The 25,354-nt window shown below is 37.9% G+C and overlaps 2 protein-coding genes and 1 long non-coding RNA gene across 4 annotated transcripts in view; 1 reads left to right on the forward strand and 2 right to left on the reverse strand.

Annotated features, from left to right (window-relative positions):
• LOC127871447 (uncharacterized) overlaps positions 1–25,354 on the reverse strand; it is a 190,324-nt gene that overhangs the window by 44,694 nt on the left and 120,276 nt on the right. The window lies entirely within an intron of this gene.
• On the reverse strand, positions 11,923–15,451 carry LOC127871446 (small nuclear ribonucleoprotein Sm D3-like). The gene is made up of 2 exons (XM_052414392.1): positions 14,984–15,451; positions 11,923–12,367 (listed from the first exon to the last, which is right to left on the reverse strand). Exons 1-2 carry the CDS (start codon positions 15,294–15,296, stop codon positions 12,294–12,296), a joined length of 387 nt encoding a protein of 128 aa, XP_052270352.1. The 5' UTR covers positions 15,297–15,451; the 3' UTR covers positions 11,923–12,293.
• Positions 16,669–25,354, forward strand: part of LOC127871442 (replication factor C subunit 2-like) — a 52,551-nt gene continuing 43,865 nt past the window's right edge. The window contains exon 1 of the mRNA XM_052414384.1: positions 16,669–16,845. Within this exon, the coding sequence (XP_052270344.1) occupies positions 16,781–16,845 (65 nt within the window). The 5' untranslated portion in view covers positions 16,669–16,780. The remainder of the gene's footprint in view (positions 16,846–25,354) is intronic.

A 25,354-nucleotide genomic window follows, 5' to 3' on the forward strand; every position in this document is an offset into this window, starting at 1 on the left:
ATTAGATTTTTAAAGAACCGCGTCATGTGAAAATGGTTCTTATGTAATATGCTGCCAGCTTAGCTCCGGACCAGCCTGCGTATCCGCGCAATCTTGTCAGGATATGAACACTGAATAGGCTACTCAGTAGAAACCTCAAAACCTTGCATGAAACTGTTTTTATAGCGGAAAGCGTAGTTCCTGTCCAGACTGTGCAAGTGAACGCGCTTTGTTTGAGCTATGCTGGCCACATGAGCCATAGGACCAATTATCGCATGACGCGGAGTGCACCAGTGTTATTTGAATGTGTGGGAAGAAATCTGCCTTTTAAGCAAATATCAACATAACATAATTCAATTATGAAGAAATAAATTCATAATATACCATGGGAGTACACATGATGTGATATTGTCTAGTAAAATCTGTATCTAGAAACACTATCGTGTGTTCTTATATATGTGCACTTCATAAAAAAACGTTTCATGCCAGGTGGATATGCGACTATAAAGAGAAAAAAGCAACCATTTTTATACCTATGTTTGAAATTTAATAAATCAGAAACCTCAAATGCTGATATCTTTATTTAAAGATATTTCTTGCGAAATACAAATGATAAACAAGATGCGTTTGTGAAACACAATGTCCCCCTATATGACGTTTGACCTTGGAGGATGACCTTGACCTTTTACCACTCAAAATGTGCAGCTCCATGAGATACACATGCATGCCAAAAATCAAGTTGCTATCTTCAAAATTGCAAAAGTATTCATAAAATAAGCGATTTGGGCCACATATATTTGACCTCTGACCTTGAAGGATGACCTTGACTTTTCACCACTCAAAATGTGCAGCTCCATGAGATACACATGCATGCCAAATATCAAGTTGCTATCTTCAATATTGCAGAAGTATTCATAAAATGAGCGATTTTGGCCACATATATTTGACCTCTGACCTTGAAGGATGACTTTGACCTTTCACCACTCAAAATGTGCAGCTGCATGAGATACACATGCATGCCAAATATGAAGTTGCTATCTTCAATATAGCAAAAGTTATTGCAAAATGTTACTATAGTGGGGGACATAAAAACTGTGAACATATCAAACACCTTAAATATCAAACACATACAGTGATAGACTGATAGTCATCCAATTATGAATTATGATAAATTTTAGAACATTGCTCAATTCGCTGTGGGGGACAACCATGTAACTTTAAATGCTAAAAAAAACTTTGGGTCATGCCATTATGGAAATTTTTCAAAGCTTTACATTTTTACACACACAAAAAGTTTCACCCCTAGGGTCGATATTTGCGTGGCAAGTGCAAACTTAAGAGGAATGCCGATTCTTTGGGAGGCGGAAAACTACAACGGGCGAGGCATGGTATGGTTTTGCGCAAGGGGGGGGGGGGGTTAGAGGGTTAGGGTTTGGGTTAGTGTTAGGGGTCGGGTTAGGGTTTGGGTTAGCCTAAACCCAACCCTAACCCGACCCCTAACCCTAACCCTTTTTTTGGGTTATCCCCCCTGACCATGCCTCGCTCGTTGTAGTTTTCCGCCTCCCGATTCTTTTACATTGTTCTGCATATTTTTTGTTTAGTTTATTTTTATAAAATTTTGGATTGTGGCAGTGATACATTGTCATTCAGTGTTGCCAAGCAGCTAGACGATCGTAATAAGACGCTCATTGGTCACCCGACGCTTATTGCGTTGTTATGTACATGTGCTTTCAACATTATTGATGACGTAGACCGCAACCAGGATGCTAAGCGCTATTATTGCTATATTAGGGCTTTGTAACAGATGTGACGAATACCCCATAAGCCGCATAGACACATAAAATTTTGAATGTTGTCTCCACATAAAACAGCTAACACCATGCTTAATGTTTTAAACACACTAAGTGAGTGACCCAGTGACCTAGTTTTTTACCCGGCATGACCCATATTGGAACTTGACCTAGACATCATTTAGATACATCTGACCAAGTTTGATGAAGAACGGATGAAAACAACTTGAATTAGAGAGCGGACACTTTGTACGGACTGACGGACCTACCGACCAACAGGCTCACTCCTATATTATACCCCCTAAACTTCGTTTGTGGAGAAATAAAAACAAAACCAAGGCGAGAAGCGTCTAAAAACTTTTTTTAAGGCAACGTTTTTTTCGGATAAATATATGTAATGTTTTATTAGTGTTTTTTGTAACTTCTGGAGGGGATATTTTTTTAATCTGGGAAAAAAATACACTTTTCTTGAGAGGAATGGGGCCGAATATCCGCCCCTAAACTGCCATTAAAACAGAGATGTGTTTGTCAGAAACACAATGCCCCCTATTGCGCCACTTTGAAGCCATAAATTTGAACTTTGACCTTGACCTTTCACCACTCAAAATGTGCAGCTCCATGACATACACATGCATGCCAAATATCAAGTTGCTATCTTCAAAATTGCAAAAGTATTCATAAAATAAGCGATTTGGGCCACATATATTTGACCTCTGACCTTGACCTTTCACCACTCAAAATGTGCAGCTCCATGAGATACACATGCATGCCAAATATCAAGTTGCTATCTTCAATATTGCAAAAGTATTCATAAAATGAGCGATTTTGGCCACATATATTTGACCTCTGACCTTGAAGGATGACCTTGACCTTTCACCACTCAAAATGTGCAGCTTCTTGAGATACACATGCATGCCAAATATGAAGTTGCTGTCTTCAATATAGCAAAAGTTATTGCAAAATGTTAAAGTTGGGCCAAACAGACCAACAGACAGACAGGGCAAAAACAATATGTCCCCCACTACTATAGTGGGGGACATAAAAACTGTGAACATATCAAACACCTTAAATATCAAACACATACAGTGATAGACTGATAGTCATCCAATTATGAATTATGATAAAATTTAGAACATTGCTCAATTCGCTGTGGGTGACAACCATGTAACTTAAAACACAGGTGGAAGTAACGTACCCAGGATAGTATTTTTCATATATATATTTTTTAGGAGCCCAATATATTCAAATTAATATATAAAATCATGTTTAATGAGAAAAAATTGACAAAGAGCCATGAAAAAAAATCCCCACCCTCTGATATTGGAATCATAACAAGGTCATTAACTAGACTTTATTATAGACCTGTCTTCGCGGGCCGCAAAAATGTCAAAAATAGCTTTAATCCAAAGCATCCCTTGATCCTACTATGGGCAATTGGACAACCTTTCAAAAAAAGTTAACTTCAAAAATATCTGTCCAGCCGTACACTCACAGTCGGTCGAAAACCGAGCAATATTTCGAGTCCGTTTGTCAACACGAATAAATCTTCTACAGACTTTCAAACAATATTTTTTAGTTTTTGCCCCTTAATCGATAGCTCCCGCCCTATTCCTTTGAAACAACGAAGCGTGTCAAATAATGCATGCATATGCAACCACACACCCCTAAAAACTTATTCCAATACAATCAGAATGATAAGTAATTTCCATTTATTCACATTTATTAAAACATCGTTGTTGTTGTTGATTGGATATTTATGTGCCTGGCTCTGTCAGTATAATTCACTGCTAAGCCGGGTTCAAGAGCGATGGCTTCTTTCGTTTTCAAGTAAATCAAATTTAGAGTTAAAACAGTTGTTGCAAAGAAAATATAACATTTTGGAATTAGTTTTTAGGGGTAAGTGGTTGCATATGCATGCATTATTTGACACGCTTCGTTGTTTCAAAGGAATAGGACGCGAGCTATCGATGAAGGGGCAAAAACTCAAAAATATTGTTTGAAAGTCTGTAGAAGATTTATTCGGGTTGACAAACGGACTCGAAATATTGCTCGTTTTTTGACCGACTGTGAGTTAACGGCTGGACAGATATTTTTGAAGTTAACTTTTTTTGAAAGGTTGTCCAATTGCCCATAGGAGGATCAATGGATGCTTTTGATTAAAGCTACTTTTGACATTTTTGCGGCCAGCGAAGACAGGTCTATGATAAATTCTAGTTAATGACCTTGTTATGATTCCAATATCAGAGGGTGGGGAATTTTTTTTTCATGGCTCTTTGTCATTTTTTTTCTCATTAAACATGATTTTATATATTTATTTGAATATATTGGGCTCCAAAAAAAAAAAAAAAAAATAAAAAATACTATCCAGGGTACGTTACTTCCACCTGTGACTTAAAATGCTAAAAAAAACTTTGGGTCATGCCATTATGGAATTTTTTCAAAGCTTTACATTTTTACACACACAAAAAGTTTCACCCCTAGGGTCGATATTTGCGTGGCAAGTGCAAACTTAAGAGGAATGCCGATTCTTTTACATTGTTCTGCATATTTTTTGTTTAGTTTATTTTTATAAAATTTTGAATTGTGGCAGTGATACATTGTCATTCAGTGTTGCCAAGCAGCTAGACGATCGTAATAAGACGCTCATTGGTCACCCGACGCTTATTGCGTTGTTATGTACATGTGCTTTCAACATTATTGATGACGTAGACCGCAACCAGGATGCTAAGCGCTATTATTGCTATATTAGGGCTTTGTAACAGACGTGACGAATACCCCATAAACCGCATGGACACAGAAAATTTTGAATGTTGTCTCCACATAAAACAGCTTACACCATGCTTAATGTTTTAAACACACTAAGTGAGTGACCCAGTGACCTAGTTTTTTACCCGGCATGACCCATATTGGAACTTGACCTAGACATCATTTAGATACATCTGACCAAGTTTGGTGAAGAACGGATGAAAACAACTTGAATTAGAGAGCGGACACTTTGTACGGACTGACGGACCTACCGACCAACAGGCTCACTCCTATATTATACCCCCTAAACTTCGTTTGTGGAGAAATAAAAACAAAACCAAGGCGAGAAGCGTCTAAAAACTTGAACAAACAAGTTTAACATGCAGGCAACGTTTTTTTCGGATAAATATATGTAATGTTTTATTAGTGTTTTTTGTAACTTCTGGAGGGGATATTTTTTTAATCTGGGAAAAAAATACACTTTTCTTGAGAGGAATGGGGCCGAATATCCGCCCCTAAACTGCCATTAAAACAGAGATGTGTTTGTCAGAAACACAATGCCCCCTATTGCGCCACTTTGAAGCCATAAATTTGAACTTTGACCTTGACCTTTCACCACTCAAAATGTGCAGCTCCATGACATACACATGCATGCCAAATATCAAGTTGCTATCTTCAAAATTGCAAAAGTATTCATAAAATAAGCGATTTGGGCCACATATATTTGACCTCTGACCTTGACCTTTCACCACTCAAAATGTGCAGCTCCATGAGATACACATGCATGCCAAATATCAAGTTGCTATCTTCAATATTGCAAAAGTATTCATAAAATGAGCGATTTTGGCCACATATATTTGACCTCTGACCTTGAAGGATGACCTTGACCTTTCACCACTCAAAATGTGCAGCTTCTTGAGATACACATGCATGCCAAATATGAAGTTGCTGTCTTCAATATAGCAAAAGTTATTGCAAAATGTTAAAGTTGGGCCAAACAGACCAACAGACAGACAGGGCAAAAACAATATGTCCCCCACTACTATAGTGGGGGACATAAAAACTGTGAACATATCAAACACCTTAAATATCAAACACATACAGTGATAGACTGATAGTCATCCAATTATGAATTATGATAAAATTTAGAACATTGCTCAATTCGCTGTGGGTGACAACCATGTAACTTAAAACACAGGTGGAAGTAACGTACCCAGGATAGTATTTTTCATATATATATTTTTTAGGAGCCCAATATATTCAAATTAATATATAAAATCATGTTTAATGAGAAAAAATTGACAAAGAGCCATGAAAAAAAATCCCCACCCTCTGATATTGGAATCATAACAAGGTCATTAACTAGACTTTATTATAGACCTGTCTTCGCGGGCCGCAAAAATGTCAAAAATAGCTTTAATCCAAAGCATCCCTTGATCCTACTATGGGCAATTGGACAACCTTTCAAAAAAAGTTAACTTCAAAAATATCTGTCCAGCCGTACACTCACAGTCGGTCGAAAACCGAGCAATATTTCGAGTCCGTTTGTCAACACGAATAAATCTTCTACAGACTTTCAAACAATATTTTTTAGTTTTTGCCCCTTAATCGATAGCTCCCGCCCTATTCCTTTGAAACAACGAAGCGTGTCAAATAATGCATGCATATGCAACCACACACCCCTAAAAACTTATTCCAATACAATCAGAATGATAAGTAATTTCCATTTATTCACATTTATTAAAACATCGTTGTTGTTGTTGATTGGATATTTATGTGCCTGGCTCTGTCAGTATAATTCACTGCTAAGCCGGGTTCAAGAGCGATGGCTTCTTTCGTTTTCAAGTAAATCAAATTTAGAGTTAAAACAGTTGTTGCAAAGAAAATATAACATTTTGGAATTAGTTTTTAGGGGTAAGTGGTTGCATATGCATGCATTATTTGACACGCTTCGTTGTTTCAAAGGAATAGGACGCGAGCTATCGATGAAGGGGCAAAAACTCAAAAATATTGTTTGAAAGTCTGTAGAAGATTTATTCGGGTTGACAAACGGACTCGAAATATTGCTCGTTTTTTGACCGACTGTGAGTTAACGGCTGGACAGATATTTTTGAAGTTAACTTTTTTTGAAAGGTTGTCCAATTGCCCATAGGAGGATCAATGGATGCTTTTGATTAAAGCTACTTTTGACATTTTTGCGGCCAGCGAAGACAGGTCTATGATAAATTCTAGTTAATGACCTTGTTATGATTCCAATATCAGAGGGTGGGGAATTTTTTTTTCATGGCTCTTTGTCATTTTTTTTCTCATTAAACATGATTTTATATATTTATTTGAATATATTGGGCTCCAAAAAAAAAAAAAAAATAAAAAAAAATACTATCCAGGGTACGTTACTTCCACCTGTGACTTAAAATGCTAAAAAAAACTTTGGGTCATGCCATTATGGAAATTTTTCAAAGCTTTACATTTTTACACACACAAAAAGTTTCACCCCTAGGGTCGATATTTGCGTGGCAAGTGCAAACTTAAGAGGAATGCCGATTATTTTACATTGTTCTGCATATTTTTTGTTTAGTTTATTTTTATAAAATTTTGAATTGTGGCAGTGATACATTGTCATTCAGTGTTGCCAAGCAGCTAGACGATCGTAATAAGACGCTCATTGGTCACCCGACGCTTATTGCGTTGTTATGTACATGTGCTTTCAACATTATTGATGACGTAGACCGCAACCAGGATGCTAAGCGCTATTATTGCTATATTAGGGCTTTGTAACAGACGTGACGAATACCCCATAAACCGCATGGACACAGAAAATTTTGAATGTTGTCTCCACATAAAACAGCTTACACCATGCTTAATGTTTTAAACACACTAAGTGAGTGACCCAGTGACCTAGTTTTTTACCCGGCATGACCCATATTGGAACTTGACCTAGACATCATTTAGATACATCTGACCAAGTTTGGTGAAGAACGGATGAAAACAACTTGAATTAGAGAGCGGACACTTTGTACGGACTGACGGACCAACACGCTCACTCCTATATTATACCCCCTAAACTTCGTTTGTGGGGGAATAAAATCAAAACCAAGGCGATAAGCGTCTAAAAACTAGAACAAACAAGTTTAACATGCAGGCAACGTTTTTTTCGGATAAATATATGTAATGTTTTATTAGTGTTTTTTGTAACTTCTGGAGGGGATATTTTTTTAATCTGGGAAAAAATACACTTTTCTTGAGAGGAATGGGGCCGAATATCCGCCCCTAAACTGCCATTAAAACAAGAGATGTGTTTGTCAGAAACACAATGCCCCCTATTGCGCCACTTTGAAGCCATAAATTTGAACTTTGACCTTTCACCACTCAAAATGTGCAGCTCCATGACATACACATGCATGCCAATATCAAGTTGCTATCTTCAATATTCAAAAAGTTATGACTAAACTTTAATGAAGGTTAGTTTTAGGAAAGAAAAATACAATATTGGACCATTGACCCTGAAGGATGATCTTGACATTGACTTTTCACCACTCAAAATGTGCAGCTCCGTGAGATACACATGCATGCCAAATATGAAGATGCTATCGTTTCAACACTTTACGAGTTGAATAAATGTTTTGACGGAATTATGCATGCTATTCACGTGTTCCACGAGGATTACGGCCAGTTGCCATCATCAGTCATCTAAGTATCGAAAGAAACATTTACAAGTGTGCGTAATTAAGGTAGTGCACCTCTAATGATTTCCCGCGATTTCTTCGAAGGTTGAAGAGCCTACTATTAGGTGCCGTAGCCTAGTGGTTAAGGCGATAGACTAGAAATCTTTTGGGATATTCCCGCGCAGGTTCGAATCCTGCCGACGACGTATACTTTTTTGCGACGCGTTTTATTTATTTTCTAACGTAATTTGATTTAATATGGCATATACGCTATATTTATTGTTAAATATGTTGCAATTTTTATGCACATTTTTCAATTATTAAAATTAAAACAACGTTATGGCGAAATTGGGTGATTTACTGTTGAAAATACGAACCATGCATGTTGCATTTTTATTTTTATTTCAAAAAGTAAACGGTAAATCTGTCTAGTTCTTGGTATTTTTGCTGTATATAGTGTTTCTATAAAAACTAAGTTTAAAATATGACTTAAATGATACTATTTTGAATTTTATGACACTTTGTTTTTAACCGACCCAATTTTTACTTGGCTGAAATCACTTACATTTCATGGTGCTCTTCCATAGATAAAAATTTGTAAAAAATAAATGTCTGTAAAAGAATACTTATTTCATCTTGTTTAAACTTTAAACACCTTTACAGCATCTGTACACACCAACTGCATGCCCATATTTGGAAATTTGAATGAATTATGGAACTTTTATATACCCCAGGGGTGAAAATAAACTGGACAAAAGCCGAGCGTGGGGGTGGTTTTGAAAAAATCGGTATATTTTTTTAAAAAGCATGGAAAGCCTACCTACAAATTTGCATGTAGTTCAGTGAAATGATGCTGATTAAGAAAATAATTAATTAGATTATATTTGGATATGTGCCCATTAGAGGTGCACTACCTTAATTCAATGCAAATTTGTTAAAGCGCATAACGTGTCGAATAAATGTCAGAAAAACAAGGTAAAACAGTTCTATAAATGGACATGATGAAATATGCATGTACTGGAATTAAATTGTTATCGAATAATTGTAACTGGAAGTTATTTGCACAACTACTCGCTATAAGTAATTAATTGTTAATCACTAAATGGCACAACTTCTTGATAATCAAGCTGCGATAAACTCTTACTTTGTGCCCAACGTCAGGGGTTGAAGAATTTTTCCAGAGCCACTCGCCCTGCAGGGCGAGTAGGCCTGACAATCCACTCGCCCTTCACTTTAATCTACTCGCCCTGCATTTAAAAAAATAGATATCAATATTTATAGTTATGATCAACCAGAACCTTTTAAACCTACTTAACATAGTGACATTAAACTTCAAACAAATTAACTACATGTTCTGATGGATTATATTTGCTTTCCCAGGGGTTTTTTTTACTAAGAAAGTGACGCCGATAATCGGCGTCTTCCCCTACCAGAATTTTTCCCCTAAAACTACCATTTCCCCTCCAAAAATATAATTTTTCACCAAAATATAATATTTAACCCTCAAAGAACTGTTTTTTTCTTTCTTTTGGGAAGTCGACACTTATCCTATTTGTACCATGTACAAGGATCTCGCTCTCTCTCTCTCCCGACGAACACTCAAATCTGGGAATCCCAGTGATTCTATATATAGCTCTTGAATTACGTCATGGAAACCGGGCAACTAATCGTATTAATCATGTGACTATTTTACTGGATTCCGGTCTTGCGCGAGAAGGGTGATTCGTCAATTAATTACCGGAAACCAGTAGAGTTTTCATCCGGGTTATGTGAAAGCCAAGATGGGTATAAACGTTAAAACAGAAAAAAGTCTCACAATTGGCGTTCATACACGAACAAAATAAAACGTTCGGACTCGGAAAATATTAATTGCGTTGACGCATTTTTTAAGAATGAATCATCAAAAACCGTTGAAACCCAGCAGGATTCGGAGGTACATGTAATCAACATCGATTAATACTGTCGATTATTGTGAAAGTGAAAGTAGACAATCGGCAGCGGGTGTCAGACAATTCACCCCCAAGACAATTCACCCCCTGGACAACTCACCCCCAGAATTTGCACCTTTCCCTTCCAATACTGTAGCAGATCTAGATCGTCAACCCATTCATCATGAAATTGAAATCACAATATTGAAATCGTTCCCCGGCCCCAGTTGAAAACATTTCCCATTATTAGATCTACCCCTGCAACTTTATTTAGGACTTTGACTTTAATATCATACTTGTTCATGTGTTTAAGAACAAAAAGGTCAGAGACATGTCTCTTTTTCTAAAAAAAAACCTGAAGTCTGTAGGCGAGTTATAGACATTGAAATGAACAGTTTTTGTTTTTTCCCCAAATATGTCTTTTTTGCGCTCGATTTTCCCCTTTTACCCAGCGTCTTCCCCTTTTTCTAAAAAAACCCCTGTTTCCTTACGTTTTCTGCACATCTTTCCTTTTCTCAATTCTTTCCGCTTCTCGTTTTGACAACCTTTCTAATTCTTTCTGTTCCCTGTCGTCACCACCTTGCAGATATTTTAAAATAGAACCCTTTTCCATTTTAATATTTCAGACAAACTTTTACTGAAAGACAGGCTTGATTGACAAACGGTTACAATATGGTAAAATTTGCCTAAGGCTTCTGATCATGAAATTCAGAATTATTCTGTTTATTAATAATTATTTTTCCTGTTAATTTTTAATTAAATATAAGAAGTAGTATAATTAACCAGTGATGTATTATTGTTTTATTGATATTTACATTAAAATTCACGGAATGACCAATATATTTAAGTTTTATTCACTTTTAATCGATTAGCTAAGGGCACTGACAACGAAAAAATGAGCGCAGCCGATTTCGAGAATTATTTTTACTGTGCCTGTGATGTCATTTTTCAGTGTCTAAACGAAAGTGCAGTTTCTTTGTGTATAAAACGTATTTTTTGTTCGTTCGAAAAATTGTTGGCAATTTGTATTGATGTGGAGGGAGTTCTGGAACTGAATATATATTTCTCAACTTGAAAAACAGCACTCGCCCGGTCGGTCCAGTAATTAACAAATTTTACTCGCCCGACTGTCAACTTCACTCGCATATGCGAGCGGTCGAGTGGATTCTTCAACCCCTGAACATCAATCAAAACTAATGGTCGATAGTTAACCCCGCCCTCATAAGCATTCTCATAACCGATTGGACGATGAACATCACAGTTTGACAACTGGAAAGTTACCTGATACATCCTTGTCAGCATTTAATAACTGTGCAATGTGGTTAGAATAATCGATATGCGCGCCATTGTATTCTCTTATCAGTGGAATATCCATTACCCCATGTGGTGTTTATGGCGATTACTTGTGAAAGTAGGTACCAAGTGATCTTTTAAAACAGGGAATATTGATACTGATATTGATAGAGAAACTTTGATTTTTTTTTTACAATCTCCACTTTCTTTTACTGAAAAATACACTGATCGGAAATTTTCAAGCGCCTGGGGACTCTGATTTCGAAATTCAAGCGCCCCGGCGAGGGATCGTTAAATGGCCTGTGGAAAGCCCTGCCCCCGATTTTTTTGATCCGGAGGCATAAAAATACTGTTTCACCACTCAAAATGTGAAGCTCCTTGAGATGCACATGCATGCCAAATATCAAGTTGCTATCTTCAATGTTGCAAAAGTAATGACCAATGTTAAAGTTTTCGGACGGACGGACAGACTGTCAGTTCAAAAACTATATGCCAATGTTCGGGTGCATAAAAACAAGAATGTACATGTCAAGACATTTATTCTTGGTCCATATGTTAAATTAACAATACAAACCATTGACAATATCTATAAAAAAAAATGACAATGTACAATGACAATTTAAAAGAAAGTGTTTATGCTGCAATTTGTGAGACTGTCCAGGTCTATTATAACACTGCTAGACATTCAGAAACTATACATTATGCACATAACTAGCCATTCTCATTCCTTTCATTCTATTAAACCATAACACATACTGATTTTTTTCTGCGATAAACATAATAGAAAACAATTTTTCTATCAGTGTTTCTTATAGAACCAAAATCTCCCAATGATGAAAACACTGATCATGTGAAAACAAGTTAGTGAATACCAAAAGACTTCAAAATGAAGGTTAACGTCTCTGGAATCCACCACGCCCACCCCTTCCACCACCACCACCACCACCTCGACCACGGCCTCTGGCAGCTGAAACAATAAGCATTAAAGCATTATTTAATATTAACAATTACAACATTCGCACATAATTCCTTTTCAAATGTAAATATTTATAACATTAAGGATAAATTAACACTCAGAGCATCATCAATTGTCTACATAGATTTTTTAATTGCAAGTCCCGCGAACAGGTGGAAGTAACGTACCCAGGATAGTGTTTTTTATATATATATTTTTAGGAGCCCAATATATTCAAATAAATATATAAAATCATGTTTAATGAGAAAAAAAATGACAAAGAGCCATGAAAAAAAATCCCCACCCTCTGATATTGAAATCATAACAAGGTCATTAACTAGAATTTATCATAGACCTGTCTTCGCGGGCCGCAAAAATGTCAAAAGTAGCTTTAATCAAAAGCATCCATTGATCCTCCTATGGGCTATTGGACAACCTTTCAAAAAAAGTTCACTTTAAAAATATCTGTCCAGCCGTTAACTCACAGTCGGTCGAAAACCGAGCAATATTTCGAGTCCGTTTGTCAACCCGAATAAATCTTCTACAGACTTTCAAACAATATTTTTGAGTTTTTGGCCCCTTAATCGATAGCTTGCGTCCTATTCCTTTAAAACAACAAGGCGTGTCAAATAATGCATGCATATGCAACCACTTACCCCTCAAAACTTATTCCAATACAATCAGAATGATAAGTATTTTTCATTTATTTACATTTATTAAAACATCGTTGTTGTTGTTGATTGGATATTTATGTGCCTGGCTCTGTCAGTGTAATTCACTGCTAAGCCGGATTCAAGAGCTATGGCTACTTTCGTTTTCAAGTAAATCAAATATAGACAGTTGTTGCAAAGAAAATATAAACTTTTGGAATTACAGGGTTTTTTTTTTAGAGAAAGGGGAAGACGCTGGACGCTGGGTGAAAGGGGAAAAAAAAGAGTGCGAAAGAGAGATATTAGGGGAAAAAATAAAAACTGTTCATTTCAATGTCTATAACTCATCAAAAGAGACTTGTCTCTGTCCTTTTTGTTCTTAAACACATTTAACAGGTATTAAAGTCAAAGTCCTTAATAAAGTTGCAGGTGTAGATCTAATAATGGGAAATATTTTCAACTATATTTTTGTACTGGGGCCGGGGGACGATGTCAATTTTGTGATTTCAATTTCATGATGAATGGGTTGACGATCTTGATTTGCTACAGTATTGGAAGGGAAAGGAGCGGCAGCTGCCGATTGTCTACTTTCACTTTCACAATGTTCGATGTTGATTACCTCGGAATCCTGCTGGGTTATAACGGTTTTCGATGATTCTTTCTTAAAAATGCCTCGATGCGTTCAGTATCTTCCGAGTTCGAATGTTTTATTTTGTTTGTGTAAGAACGCTAATTGTGAGACATTTTTTTCTGTTTTCACGTTTATACCTCGGCTTGCACATAGCCCGGATGAAAATTCGACTGGTTTCCGGTAATTAATTGACGAAACACCCTTCTCGCGCAAGACCGGTATCCAGTAAAATAGTCACATGATTATATCGATTAGTTGCCCAGTTTACATGACGTTATTTAAGAGCTATATTTAGATGACTGGGATTCCCAGATGTTGTGTGTTCGTCTGGAGAGAGAGAGCGCGAATTTGTGTACATGGTGCAAATTGGATAATTGTCGAATGCCCCAAGGAAAAATAAACATTTCTTTGAGAGAAAATATTATATTTTGGTGAAAAATGATATTTTTGGTGGGGAAATTGTATTTTAAGGGGAAAAATTCTGGTAGGGGAAGACGCCGGAATTAGTTTTTATGGGTAAGTGGTTGCATATGCATGCATTATTTGACACGCTTCGTTGTTTCAAAGGAATATGACGCGAGCTATTGATTAAGGGGCAAAAACTCAAAAATATTGTTTGAAAGTCTGTAGAAGATTTATTCGGGTTGACAAACGGACTCGAAATATTGCTAGGTTTTCGACCGACTGTGAGTTAATGGCTGGACAGATTTTTTTAAAGTGAACTTTTTTTGAAAGGTTGTCCAATAGCCCATAGGAGGGTCAATGGATGCTTTTGATTAAAGCTACTTTTGACATTTTTGCGGCCCGCGAAGACAGGTCTATGATAAATTCTAGTTAATGACCTTGTTATGATTCCAATATCAGAGGATGGGGATTTTTTTTCATGGCTCTTTGTCAATTTTTTTCTCATTAAACATGATTTTATATATTTATTTCAATATATTGGGCTCCTAAAAATATATATATGAAAAATACTATCCTGGGTACGTTACTTCCACCTGTGGTCCCGCGTCCTGGACTCGCTAAAACCTCTGCGGTTGCAAAGTTTAGAATTATGCAAGTCCCAAAAATGCATTGAAATTTATAAAAAATAATAGTTTAATATTTGTACTCATTATTTTAATTAGGGGACTCATAGATTTGCAAGTTATCGAGTCCCAGGACTAAGATGGGAAAATTTGTAAAAATATCACTGCTTTATTAAAACATTGGTCAAATTTAATCAATAAAAGTATGTTGACTTATTAAGTGATTACACCTCGTTTCTTTTCAGGTTTTTGAAATTGTCAAAGGTGTTTACAGATGTCTGCTTCATTTAAAGATTGGAATGATTGCAATTAGGCCTACCTTGTGCTCTCAAAATTGCTGATTTTCCACGACCTGCAGATTGTCCCTTTCCAACAACTTTTTTGAACATCGGTGCATTTTTCAGCATGTCTGGCAGTATCATAAAACGTATTTTGCTTCCTCGAATATAAACATTTTCCAACTGTGCGACTCTTCCATCCCTATATGTCACAGTGATATTTGCCATCTGGCAGTTCATATTGTCCTCTGCTTCCACTAGTTTGCCTCTGTAAACTTCACCAGTCGTTGTTTCGCAAGTAACAATATGGCCTTCGGCCTCGTGCATCACTTTAATTGGTACGCCGATAGACATTTTGATTTTGGAGAATACACAGTGTATCTCAATTATAGAATAATCACTTAATATGTAGACGGATTCTGTGGATTCAAATTATTGTTTACACTTTTGCTGAACAATGGCGCCCAACGTATGAATTCGTTTCCGGAACCGGGCGGTGTTTCGGTTACAACACACCAAGAAGCAAACGACGACTTAACGTAGACCAAAAAGAACCATAAGATTGTGCTGATCATAACATTGTATTTTGCTATATTAAGGGGGGGGGGGGCGTGCGTAAAATGGAGCCTACTCGGTTTAAGTGCGGTTAGTTGGAACTTTCTTCCAAGATGGCGTCGTTTTCTCATTTTTCGTGAAGGCGTAGCAGATATTTTAACCCGGTAAGTAGCTTTATATTTATATTACTTTAAATTTAAACACCTTTTCGGCTGTTCAGTGTTTGCGCTTCCCAGGGATTGTTTGGTATGCTAATTGTTTCAAGATCGTTGACGTCGGGATAAAAAAGGGGACAGAAGCAACCAGGCTAACTATCGCCAAATTTCCCTGAAAACCATATGATGCTAACTTAAGCAACACATCATCCACAGCCAGGTCAAGTATCACATAGACAAACACAAAGTCTTTCCCGGCGAAAACGCAGTTGTGATTCACTCAATTTCACTCATCAGAAATGGTCTAGTTACCCGTATTCCAGTTTAAACGTTTTTTTATTGAAACTCATTTGTATATCGAATAATGAGTAAACTTACGTAATAATATTTTGAATTCAGAAAGGGCACACTTCCACATCTGCGGCATAATAAAAACAGACACCAGACCTGTAGAAGTGATATTGTTTCGTCGTAGACATTAGGTTGCGAGTCCGTGGTTACGCATTAGTTTAACAATCCAACATTCGAATAAGCTGCAGAAGTAAATGTATTCTAATCACATCGTCCTTCTTCCGACAAGCGGAAAATGATATTACATTTTAATTCTATGTTCCATTTCGACGCTGTGTATGGGGATCTGGCTGTCCGGTTACTATAGCGCAGTTATTGGTACACGCGCATCTTATCTATGCGACCCGGGTTGAACGGCCGTTCCGGAAGCATGAGTTTGTTTGGTGGTAACCATACCGCACAGGTGAGGTTTCCCGTCGGGAACTCCGCTTCCCACCCACAACACAAGACCATTCTAGAATTTAAAAATACCATAAATACGAAAGTGACATTGTTAATTATGTAGGAGGGCTTGGGCACACTCCTGGACCTCACATAATAAAGAACCTTGTCTTCAATCCATACGTATTTACGGATTTGTGCGAACGTGGGCTCAGACAATGTGTATGTAGCCGCGACTTTGTGCAACATAAGTTTAGTTCAATGTATCCTCTGGTAATTTTTGCCATTTCTACGCTACACATACTTTACAACGTACCTGAAATTGCGGGAATCGTTAAAAGTACTTATTAGTTTTCATTATCAAAAGTGAAGCTTTTGCTTTCGAAAATCATAATTATGGAACAAATGGACACGTCAGAGCTTCACACGAGCAAACAAGAGAATGTTAATGAGCCACCCTGGTATGCATTCTTTTAATAACCATCTATAACAGTTTACTGTCAGGCGCTCGTTGGCATTGTTTTAACTTTTATTTATGGTGGACGAACCAGTTATCGAACACCGAAGGAATTACGTTAAAATTCAAACACTTAAAGTAACAAAAACATTATGTTTTAACAAATGACTAACAGTTCAATCATTTAATAACTTATCTGTAAAGTTTTCAGCAAATATCCTTTAAGAAATCATAACAATGATTCCCTGGTTATTGTCACCTCTATTTGCAATAATTCATCTCTAAGCTTTATAGCCCAATGGGCTGCTTCTAGTTGCAATGCGCTCTCTCTTGTCCATTGGTGCAAAATGTTTTCAACAATGCAAGGGTTAAGGAACACTGAAACTGCAAGAACTTTTTTTGTTTACCTATCTAAAGCACAAACTTATCTAAATGGTACCATTAAAGCAAGAAATAATTGATTTTATTGACTTAGGTTTTGTTTTGAAAGCTGTATCCGCCATATTGGAAAATTGACTCAATATTGGTTAGGTCGCAGTCTTCTTCGTCTTCTTTTATTGTACTATATCTCTCTGGGGCATCATGGCTTTTTTTCCTTCTTTACAAATGGTCATGGACGGAAATTTCACAATTTTGACACGGCCAATTCACAAACCTGACATGTCTGTGAATATTTACAAAAACGGCAGTTTTAAATCATGAAAAACGGACTGTTCGTGCTCAAAACTGTCAAAAAACGGCCATTTCGGAACAGAAATATAGGTTTAAAAACCTCGTTTTAAATTCCGAATTCTCGAAAAATTGTCCACTCGCGTTACCAATGTTTGCTTGTTTTAATCGATTTTAAAGTGTTGTGAAACCGGCGTAAATAGTAAAAGCTCTGCTTAGCAACGTCACTTTAAAAAAATGGCGACGCTGAACGCTCGTTACTTCACAAAGAAAATAAAAAACTGCAAAATAATCCTGATTTATTGAAATTTGGGATAACAGTGAAGAAACAAAAGCTTTCTATAGAAGGGTAAGTTTTGAAACATGCACATTGATAACATTATAAGAAGTCATTTGATAAAAGTGAAAGCATCTGCCGCGGCTATGTATTGATGGAACTTGGAAGCTAGTCAAAACGTCCTCTAGTATTGATGACCGTGACTTGTTATTCGTATCTGTTTACGATTGTAAATCTTGGTTAAAGTAATAATGTGGTCCCTTCATATATATTTTTTAATTTAAATGCATATTCATGACGCATATTCATGATTCAAACTTTGAATGTAGTCTATTTATGCTTTGTGAAAAAATGTGAAAAATAAAATAACTCGTTTACATTTCTTACAAAAGTACTGTTGTTCAATGTATACCTAATGTTTCAGATCAAATTACAACTTCCCAAGGAGATCATCATGCACTGGCGATGGTCAGGCTCACAGAACATGAAAAATATCATGAAGAAGGAATTTTCCTCTTCAGATATTGAGAGAATTATTGACATTTTCAAGAGTAAAATGAACAGAGTTGTAAAGCTGTAAAGTCCAGAACATGTCTGAGTTATTTGCCCTTGAAATGCTCTATGTTTATAAATGTTTTTCCGTGGTAAAGAAGTGTTGGGACTAGGTATTTTAGTTGCATTTGGTACATGAATGTTTTGCAAATCAGATATATGTATATGTGTTGTTATTGTATCAAATACAGTATTCATAGAAGGAAAACATGCCTTTATTGCATTAAATAAGGAAATGAAATTTTGATAATATTCAAGTGTTTAACATGCTTTAACTATACTAATGCATTGAACTTTGAATTTCACAATTTTAAGAAGTTCACGACTCGTTTTTTCACAATTTTAAGAAGTTCACGACTCAATTTTTCACAATTTTGACATTTCGCGACTCATATTTACACAAAGTGAGGGGCCAGGGCCGCTTCACAAAGTCAGGAAAAAAAGCCCTGGGCATTGTCGTACAAGAAAATGGTTAAAAATCGCTGTGTGGCGCAGTTAGAATAAAATAAGTTTAAAACTATTTACAAATTGATTGTGGCCTATTTTGGTGCCATCCCTTCCTTGAACGCTTCAAGACTGGGAGCCGTCACAAGGTGGTTAGGCAGTTGGTTCCACAGTCTTGTTGCTGACGGGAAGAAGGAGTGTCGGCGGTAGTCGGTTCTGCAGAATGGTACTATGTATCGAATACTGCTGCCTCTTGTGGATGACATAGCAGGGCGGAGGTAGGGGTCAGACGTAATATCAATATGGTTATTAATTATCCGGTTCATCATGGTAACCTTAGATGTTTGGCGTCTCGCTTGAAGGGGCTGCCATCCGATGTCTGCTATCATCTGTGAGCTGCTGCTTGTGGTTGGGTAATCCCCTTTGACAAAGCGAGCGGCGCCTCTCTGGACTGCTTCAAGTTGGTCGATACACGTTTGAGTTTGAGGATCCCATGCAGTAGCAGCATACTCCATTATTGGATGCACTAAGGTGGTGTATGTACGTGCTTTGACGCTAGGTGGGCAGCTAGACAGGTTGCGCCTCAGGAAGCCTAGACTGTTGTTTGCCTTTCGGGTGGCTGCAGCTACATGTGGTTTCCAGGACAAGTTATCCGAGATAGGCTCACCAAGGTACACCAATTTGGTGCAGAACACCAATATTTTGCACGTCTGGTTATGTGCTCCAGCTTATTAAGTCGATAACGATGTGGTATTCGATACAGAATACACTGTTTCAAATTAAAACATAAACATGTCAGCTAGAAAAGTGTGTTGAAACATAGTCATGTTTTTATAGGGTGCATGCAAAGGATAACATCCGTAGGTTGCCATTTAGGTAAATTTGACATGTTTATGAAGTTTATTCATTATTTTCCTCAATTTGTCTCGAACGACGTCTGTTTAGTAAAGCGCACGGATTTGCTGCGCTGAACTGCACCCATGTTTATGAAGGGGTTCATATGGACTGCCAGAGCCGCCATAGTAAAAATTATCAAAGGCTCTGGGAGTCCGTTTATATGGACTATTGTCACCTCTAGCAGACAAAACAAAATGGCTGCCGATGTAAACATGACCTATAACCGGACAGTTCATAAATACTTCTCCAGTATATACAAAGTCACATGACTATCATGTGACCCGGACTCGGCGAAAAAATTTGCGTCTGTTGCAATCAAAATGGCTGAGAGAAATATACTTTTTGGTGTGTAAATGCACGTTTTGATAAATGCATTCAAAAAGTAATAGCAAAAACACATAAAACTGTTTAAATAACAATAAATGCATACTTTTAACCTGTTTTTGGTGCATTTGTTTCAAGCTAAGTAGGTCATTGACTTCATGTATGACCATTTATTTATGGATGTGACGTCATGCACACTTTTGCGCATGCGCATACAGAACCAAAACAAAACGTCCGATAATAGGTGCTGTTAGATAACAGGTACTTCGATGATATTTATTAAAAATATTTTTTTTTTAGTTACCCGTTGTTTATTATAATTAGTCCAGGCCACTTACAGGAATTACCTAAAACAAATTGCAAAAGAAATGAAACAACGTTCATTGCATAGATACAGTCCATTGGTGTATAGCGGATATTATATATATAGTGAGTAACGGATAGGTTAAACGTTTTTTGCAAAATACTTTTATTTATGTTAAGATTGATAGTTTTCTATGAATTGAATACAAAAGGCCTATTATTGTTAAGTCGATTCATGTTTTCGTTGATGTGTGTCAATGTTAACAACTGTTTCTTTTTTCGAAAGCAAAACAAGGTCACGTTATGTACGCACCGTTTTTGTGACGACAGGAAAAGTGCAGACAAATGGTTTCTTGAATTTTGCCGATTTTGTTTGGTAAACATAATGTTCATTGATGTAATATTTTAGTATTATGTGTCCTTTACAAAAGTAAGAATGCTCAGAAACCAAATTGATGCGTATCATATAGAAATGAGAATGAAAGCTGCAACTCGGGATTTAGTGAATAACGGACATGTGGTGACCCATATTCAGGAATGTGGGGATTGTCTCAAAATAAATATAAACTCAACTGAAGTTGTCCAATACACATGTGGTTAGCGTGTGGCTATGATATTAATTAGTGAAAACATCATCTTTAATGAAAAATAATCAAATTATAACGAAAAAATTGATTTCTCTGAAAACATTTTTTTCACTATCAAATCTATATATATAACAAGGTATTCAACTCAAAATGACCCAAATATAGGGTGCATCGCTTTGAACAGCCATTACTTTATCAATTGTGCAGCGATTTCCATGAACTTGGTCTTATTAAAAGCAGAAATGAATTTCCTTTCTGGAAATGTACATATATTGCAATTATTTTTTACAAATGCTGTGTCAAATTTCAAGAAATAACACGATACACATGTAATCCGATAAAGACCTACAAGTAAGCGATCCGGTAATGGCTGAATCAGTGTACCATGAAATTTGCGCTGTAAACAAATACTTTTTTTTCCTTAATTTAAAACTGCTGGCATGTTTCAATAGGAAAGACATGTGTCTATCTAGGTTTAATGGTTTAATTAGCCTGTTTGTAATGTATTGGTGTGCAATTTTGTTTGTGTTTTCAGTGTTTTAATTACTTTCATATAATTTCCAGGGATCATAGCATGAGCTTCTGTATATTCTGCACAAAGGGTTAAGGAGCTGGGCTAAGGCCAACCCGCCACACAGCTCAGAGAAAAGGGGTGCGAAACGATAAACACACTCGCCAGTTCCCTGGGTTTGAGCTTCATCGTAACATCTGGACAACGTGTTCACAAAGACTGTTGTCGTGATTTCTGGAGACAGAGGGAAGCAAGGCAATTAGGAAACCGTAATGCAGGCTTTTCAGAAGAATACAGACGTCTACGGTCAGATGGCGGTTTTGACTTTGGTCAGCATTGCTTATTTTGTGGCAAAACTGCCAAACTTAAGGGCTGCAAAAGAGGATATGATGTGTATCCTGTGCGAACGTTTGATTTTCGAGCAACAATCAGGGAAGTCTGTGAAAGTAGAAAGGGTGAGTGGGGTAATCAGGTGTTGGCAAGACTGGAATTTGCACAAGATTAGCATGCAGCAGATGCAATGTATCACCAGACATGCAATGTCAATTTTAGAACTGCATGACAATTACCTTCTTGTAAACAGACTGCCCCTGAAGCTACAGTAAAATCTCCAAGAGGCAGACCAGAAAATCGAGAACAAAATGATGCATTTGTATCTGTTATGCAGTTCTTGGAAGAAAATGACAATGAACAGACCAGTGTACATGACTTAGTTGCAAAAATGGAAGAATTGATTCCAGGACGTGCGTACAGTGCGGTTTACATGAAGTAAAGGTTGAAGGAACATTATATAGATAGAGTGGTAATTACTGAACTAAATGGTGTTTCCAATATTGTAACATTCAAAGAAACAGCCTCGTCAATATTGAATGACTTTTACAACCTAACTAAGTATTTATATGTATGTCTTGTCTATTTCCAGATCTTTGTGGACATCCTTTAGACGATTTAATAAATCCATATAGAGGAAGATAGAGACTTTATTTATGTCCACAAATCTAACAAATCTAACAGTAATCATCCTACTAACATTTGAATCTCACAGCATCTAACAATCTCATCCTACTAACATTTGAAAATGGTGAAACTGACTTGCCCAGTTGATGGTTGCGAATGGGAATCACAGGACCTGGGGCCAGAATTTGCTGCCGCTTTAACTGCCGCCCTCCAGATCCATGAGAAGAATGCCCACCCAGCTCCAACTACGGTACAGCCCACCAAGATAAAGTTAGAATCGCCAAAAATTGGCATAGGATGTGACCCAGATCAGTGGTCTGCTTTCCAAAGACAATGGAACATGTACAAAGCGGGCATGGCGATCACGAACGCCATGATACCGACAGCCTTGTTTTATTGTTGTGATAGTGACCTGAGAACAGACTTAATGAGAGATATCCAGGGTGATGTCTCGAAAATGCCAGAGAACGATCTTCTCAATGCTATAAAGAGACTAGCTGTTAAAGAAGAGAGCACGCTCGTACATAGACTGAAGATGAATCGCATGGTACAGTCCCCTGCAACTGGAATTCGTACATATCTCGCTACGTTAAGGGGTCAGGCAGCCTTATGTCAATACAAAGCCAACTGTAAAGAGCCAGGGTGTGCGCATGTTTTCGATTACAGTGAAGAGATTATAAAAGACAATTTGATCAGGGGCATTGCTGACCCGGAAATTCTGTCTGATCTCCTCGGGGACTCGAAGACTGATAGGACCTTGGACGAGACTGTCTCATTCATTGCACAAAAGGAGCAAGGCAAAGCGACAAAAAGTGCTGTTGGCGATTCGCTAGGTGCAGTAGGTAATTCACAACCGTTGGCGTCAAATGAACAACCTGCTAAGAGATGTTGGGCATGTGGCGGCCCATCACACGGCCAGAGAAATGACCGTAAAACAAGAACTAAACATTGTGAGGCATGGACATCCACATGTGTAAAATGTGCGGTTAAAGGACACTTCACGTCATGTTGCAGCAAGTGTGTCAATTGTAGTACATGGGGTCACCGTGATTCATCTTCAAGGAACTGTCCAAAGAATAGGAACAATAAGTATCAAAACAATAGACCACATGACAATTCAAATTCAAACAGAGTTAAGAATGTTAACGACGTGGGTTATGTGTTTGATCAGTTATGTACTGTGTCTGAAGAAAGCCTATCATGTGACATACAAACATTACATAGTCTTCAGCACCATGTGTTCGATGGCCAGTGGATTGCACGGCCTTCAAAGCCACATCCAATGATCACAGTGACAGTCACACCAGTTCCACAGGACCACACATTGTTTGGGTACCCAATGAATGACACCTCGAAACTGAAATCCTTGAACATGGCTATGGTAGCCGATACAGGGTGCCAAAGTTCGATAATGCCATTACAGTACGTCAATCACATGGGAATCACAAAGCAAGATCTTCTTCCAGTAATACTTACCATGCGTGGAGCCATCAAAGAAGATCTAGGTGTGATCGGAGCTATTGCTATTAACGTTCAAACCACTAATGCAATGTCACCTCCCAAATCCACTAGGTTACTTTGCTATGTTTCAGAAACAATGAATAAGGCTTTTCTTTGCAGAGAAGCTCTTGCTTCACTGGGAATGATCCATCCAGAATTTCCTATCTGTAATGTTAATTCTTCTGAGATCGCTGCTTCCACTCATGTCCCAGATGATGTACTATGCTCCTGTCCAAGACGGCAAAATAAGCCCCCACTGCTGCCAACAGAGCTTCCACCTGGGATAGACGCCACAGACGAAAAAGTTGACTGTTTGAAAAAGTGGTTGCTTGATTACTACGGATCAACTGTATTCAATGTTTGTGAGCATCAGCCATTGCCGCTTATGTGCTGTGACCCACTCCAACTTCACATTGACCCCGACTCGAAACCTGTAGCAGTTCATAAACCAGCGTTAGTTCCGATCCATTGGCAAGAAAAGGTGCATGCTGACCTTGAGAGAGATGTCCGCATAGGTGTGCTCGAGCGAGTGAGTCCTAACACACCCACAACTTGGTGTTCAAGGATGGTGGTCACAAGTAAAGCTGACGGCACCCCCAGAAGAACGGTAGACCTGCAACCTCTTAACCGTTGTTCCGTCCGTCAAACACACCACGTGCCAAGCCCGTTTCATCTTGCCGACAAAGTCCCACAAAACACGAAGAAAACTGTGACTGATGCATGGAACGGTTACCATTCCGTTCCTATCCGTGAGGAGGATCGGCACTTTACCACCTTCATCACGCCGTGGGGTCGGTATCGCTACAAAGTAGCTCCTCAGGGATTCCTAGCAAGCGGCGACGCATATAATCAGCGATTTGATGCCATCATCACCAACTTTGACAACAAAGTTAAATGTGTTGATGATACCTGTATGTGGGCAGACTCTGTCAAAGCTGCTTTTTTCCAAACATGCGAGTGGCTGGACATGTGTGCGAGGAATGGAATCACACTAAACCCTAGCAAGTTTCAATTCGCGCAAGACACTGTGGATTTTGCAGGCTTAACGATTACACCTACCAATATCCGACCGAGTGCCAAGTTTATTGATGCTGTTCGTAACTTCCCGGTCCCTACAGACATCACTGGGGCAAGGGCATGGTTTGGACTCATTAACCAGGGTGCCTATGCTTTTGCCAGAACAAAGCAAATGAAGCCATTCCGCACTCTGCTCAAACCATCTACAAAATTCGAGTGGACAGATGAACTCACCAAAGCATTCAGCCAGTCCAAAGAAGCCATCATACAAGAAATGAGGGATGGTGTCCGCTTATTTGACCCTGCTCGATTGACGTGTCTTTCCACAGATTGGTCAGTTGATGGGGTTGGCTTCCTCATGATGCAAAAATACTGTGCATGTACTTCCAGAACCCCTGCATGTTGCCCTGAAGGTTGGAAACTTTGTCTTGTTGGAAGCAGATTCACCCACCCAGCAGAGAGTAGGTACGCTGCC

The sequence above is a fragment of the Dreissena polymorpha genome, chromosome 3, assembly GCF_020536995.1.
Source record: "Dreissena polymorpha isolate Duluth1 chromosome 3, UMN_Dpol_1.0, whole genome shotgun sequence".
In the NCBI taxonomy this organism is placed as follows: Eukaryota; Metazoa; Mollusca; class Bivalvia; order Myida; family Dreissenidae; genus Dreissena; species Dreissena polymorpha.

What these genes read in the sequence shown, in the direction of transcription:
- LOC127871446 (XM_052414392.1), bottom strand. Translation starts at nt 15,296, where the DNA reads ATGTCTATCGGCGTACCAATTAAAGTGATGCACGAGGCCGAAGGCCAT. An exon ending in AGCAATTTTGAGAGCACAAG is followed by an intron (nt 12,368 to 14,983) that starts GTAGGCCTAATT and finishes TTATTGTTTCAG; the next exon opens with CTGCCAGAGGCCGTGGTCGA.